The sequence below is a fragment of the Castanea sativa genome, chromosome 6 (assembly GCF_040712315.1).
Source record: "Castanea sativa cultivar Marrone di Chiusa Pesio chromosome 6, ASM4071231v1".
NCBI classification, from domain to species: Eukaryota; Viridiplantae; Streptophyta; class Magnoliopsida; order Fagales; family Fagaceae; genus Castanea; species Castanea sativa.
Window position 1 is genome coordinate 44,886,317 of NC_134018.1, and position 4,195 is coordinate 44,890,511.

The 4,195-nt window shown below is 39.5% G+C and overlaps 1 protein-coding gene across 1 annotated transcript; it reads left to right on the forward strand.

Moving 5' to 3' along the window:
• The first annotated feature begins 238 nt into the window (after positions 1 to 238).
• Positions 239 to 1,516, forward strand: LOC142640036 (uncharacterized). The gene has a single exon (XM_075814146.1). It carries the CDS (start codon positions 239 to 241, stop codon positions 1,514 to 1,516), a length of 1,278 nt encoding a protein of 425 aa, XP_075670261.1.
• Positions 1,517 to 4,195: the final 2,679 nt, after the last annotated feature.

The following is a 4,195-nucleotide window of genomic DNA, read 5'->3' on the forward strand; positions in this document are numbered from 1 at the left end:
ACAATTACATTAATTGGGTGTTTGTTAATATATTTTTGTAAAACACTTATGCTTAACTACCTTTAGAGCTTATCACACTGATACGCGTCTACGATAAGTGTTACGTGTTCTAAGAAAATTTAAGCATACTTGGGTATGTCTGTTCTTAACAAATCACAAATGATATTATATATAATAATTATTACCTTCGTAGTAACAATTCTTGGTGTAGGTAAAATTTCGTAAATATTGTGTTGCAATGGATAAAAGTTGGATGGACAAGAAGAGGGGTTCAAGGGAATATTTTGAAGGTGTAGCAAAATTCGTGGAATTTGCCTCTTTATCTGCACGCAACGGGAAGATCTTGTGTCCTTGTGTGAAATGTGTGAATTTGATTTCAGTACTGCCAAATGTGGCACGTGATCATTGTTGGGGTTCGGGGATGCTTAACAATTACAAAGTTTGGAAATTTCATGGGGAATCGGCGGCTGCCACGACGGCTACCGTATGTGGGAGCTCTCATGTGCAAGAAACCATAAATGAATATGGTGATTTTCGTGGGATGTTGCACGATTTGTGCCCCCCACATGAAATGGCACCCGAACCAATGGAAGAAGGTCCAACTGTGCAACATGTGGCTGAAGGGATGAATGATGAGGCCAATAAGTTTTACAAGATGATAGATGATGTAGACAAACCTTTATATGAAGGTTGTACAAAATTTAGCATTTTCTCAGCCATTGTTGTGTTGTTCCAGTTGAAGACTCTGTGTGGTTGGACGAACAAGTCATTTACTATGTTGCTTCAAGTTTTGAAGGATTTACTTCCTTCAGATGCCAAGTGGCCAAAAGACCATTATGAGGCTAAGAAGATAATCCGAGACTTGGGTTTGGGTTATGAGAAGATTCATGCTTGTCCCAATGATTGCATGCTATTTTGGAAGGACAATGTTAACCTCGACGCGTGTCCTTGTTGTACCGCTTCAAGGTGGAAAACAAATGAGGCATTTGTTGCTAGTAAAAATGTTTCATCAAGTAAGGGAAAGAAGAAAGTTGCAAAGATCCTACAGTGGTTCCCTTTAAAGCCAAGATTGCAGCGGCTATTTCTTTCACCCGATTTGGCTAGTTCTATGAAATGGCATGTTAATGGTCGTACTAATGATGGGGTTATGCGGCATCCGGCTAACTCCGAGGCATGGAAAATGTTTGACAGTAAGCATTTAGAGTTCTCGTCTGACCCTCGTAATGTCAAACTTGGATTAGCTGCGGATGGGTTCAACCCCTTTGGAATTATGAGTACTAGTCACAGTACATGGTCTGTCATGTTGATCCCCTACAATCTCCCACCTTGGCTGTGCATGAAATGGTCATCTTTGATTCTATCAGCGGTTATTCCTGGTCCTACCTCACTAGGGCTTGCTATAGATGTGTACTTGCAACCATTAGTAGGAGAACTAAGGGAGTTATGGGATGTTAGAGTACAGGCATACGATGCATCTTCAAAAGAAACATTCCAATTGCGTGCAGCATTGATGTGAACTGTAAATGATTTTCCTGCATACGTAGATTTGTCGGGTTGGAGTACCAAAGGTGTGTTGGCGTGTCCTTCTTGTGCCATGGAGACCGACTCTCGGTATTTGAAAAATGGCCATAAATTCTGTTACATGGGACATAGGCGATGGTTGGATCTTGACCACAATTTTCGGGAAGAAGGCATGTTATTTGATGGATCTAATGATACACGATTGGCTCCTGTACCACCAGTCGCGTCACAGATTATTCCGGACACTGAACATTTAGTTGGACGTTGTCTGGGAAGGAAATGTTAACTTGCTTACAATAAAAGAAAGAGAGGGGAGGCAGATCAAAATGGTTGGAAGAAGAGAAGTATATTGTTCACCATGCCTTATTGGGAGGATCACAAGTTGCGACACAATCTTGATGTGATGCATATAGAGAAGAATGTGATGGACAATATACTTGGCACACTGTTGAACTTGAAGGATCAAACAAAGCATAATTACAAGGCACGCCTTGACTTGGCAGACATGGGGATAAGGACTCAACTTCACCTACAACGAAGAAGTGATGATAAGTATATTATACCACCCGCTTGTTTTCATATGAGTTCATCGGAGAGAGATGGTTTCTTGTAAGTTTTGAAGGATGTAACAGTGCCTGATGGGTATGCATCCAATATCTCACGCCGTGTGAATATGAAAGAACGCAAGATTTCTGGTTTGAAGAGTCATGATAATCACATCTTGATGCAACAACTTTTTCCCATAGCATTACGCGGGTCTTTGCCATCTCATGTTACTAGGCCTTTGATAAAGTTATCTTGCTTCTTCAGAGAAATTTGTTCCAAAACCCTTAGTGTTTCAAATATTGTGACTATTAAGGCAGACATTGCAGTGACGTTGTGTGAATTGGAAAAGATATTTCCTCCATCCTTCTTTACAGTGATGGTACATTTGGTCATGCACTTAGCTGCTGAAGCCAAGATTGGTGGTCCAATGCACTACCGATGGATGTATCCCATTGAGAGGTAAGACGTATGTAATATTATTGATCAACTATGAGCTTCATGTGCGCGTTCGAATAACCATGGCCAATCATTAATCGTAATATTCCTTTATAGGTACCTCGGATGCCTTAAGTCTTACGTACGAAATAGAGCTGCTCCAGAAGGGTCTATTGCTGAAGGATACATAATAGAGGAGTGCTTAACATTTTGTTCACGGTATATGGAATGAGTTGAAACTATAATCAATCGACCGACCAAGATGATTGAGGAGTCAACAGGGGTTGTTTCAATCGTGACACTAAGCAATAGAGAGTGGACCCAAGCCCGTCGCTATGTTTTATTCAATTCTGAAAACATCAACCACTTTCGTGAGTAAGTACTACAGATTCCAATATGAGTGCACATCAATCCATTGTACGTCAGGTCTATTAACCCTAATACAATTTCCTGCACAGGATGCACAAAAGATTGATGGAGGACGAACTCCGAAAAGGCCACCATCGTATATCTGAGGCCATTATATATAAGCACCACATGGAGAACTTTTGTAGTTGGTTTAGGTGTCACGTACGTATGACAGTTTCAACTTCTTAAACAAATTATGAGTACTATGGTTACTTGTACTGATATGAATAATTTTGTTTTGATATGTTAGGTGGTGTCATTGACTAGTGCTGATAGGGAAAGGGGGGGAGTTATTGATACCCTTGCTGCACTGTCCAAATGGCCATATAATTATGTAAAGTGGCTGAAGCATTATGTCATAAATGGCTTAAAATTTAGGAGTGTAAAAGATGAGGTAAACAGAAAAACGCAAAATAGTAAAGTTAGCGTCGCTACTGATGGTGGCATTACATACTATGGTGTTTTAAGTGATATAATCGAGTTGAGTTATTCTGAGAATATCAAACATGTGTTATTCAAGTGTAAATGGGTTGATGACCAAAATAGGAGAGGATATAAGACTGATGAATTTGGGTTTCCTATGGTGAACTTTACACACTTCATACATGGTGGGGATGAAATAATAAATGAACCGTATGTCTTGGCATCTCAAGCTACACAAGTTTTTTATGTGGAAGAAAAAAGGCAGAAGGATTGGTATGTTGTTGTCAAAACTAAAGTTAGGGATGTCTTTGATGCCGGTGTTGGTCCCCAACGTGACGAGGATGACACATATAGTTTTTCTGAGAATGTTCCGTACAATGTAAGTAGTAATGAGGTTGTGAGTGACAACCTTGGTTGGGCTCGGGATGATGTAGAGGGAATGACAATTGATGCCTCTATCATTGCTCAAAGAGATCTTCATGAAGTGGACAACTTAGACGATTGTGAGTTTATTGACGATGAGTCCAACAATAAAGATGCCAACGAGGACAAGTGCACCGATGATGAGTAGTGTAATAGTTTAGTGGTGTATTATGTGTTTGGATGTTACAGTTATTAATAAAAATGTATGCCATCATAAATTTGTTGGAATGCCGCTGTGTAGTATTTGATTTCTTTGTTAATGAAACATTAATGTTGATAATTCCTTAAATTTTTACTTATTATGCATCTAATTCCTTTTCCTGCTCACTATTGGATTTGAAATTCATTTGTTATGAACTTGGATATATGTTCGTGTGGTGTTAGGGTTTCCTTTCGTTGTTGTTAAAGTGTTTGGCAAAGAGAAGCTCTTAAACTTTGA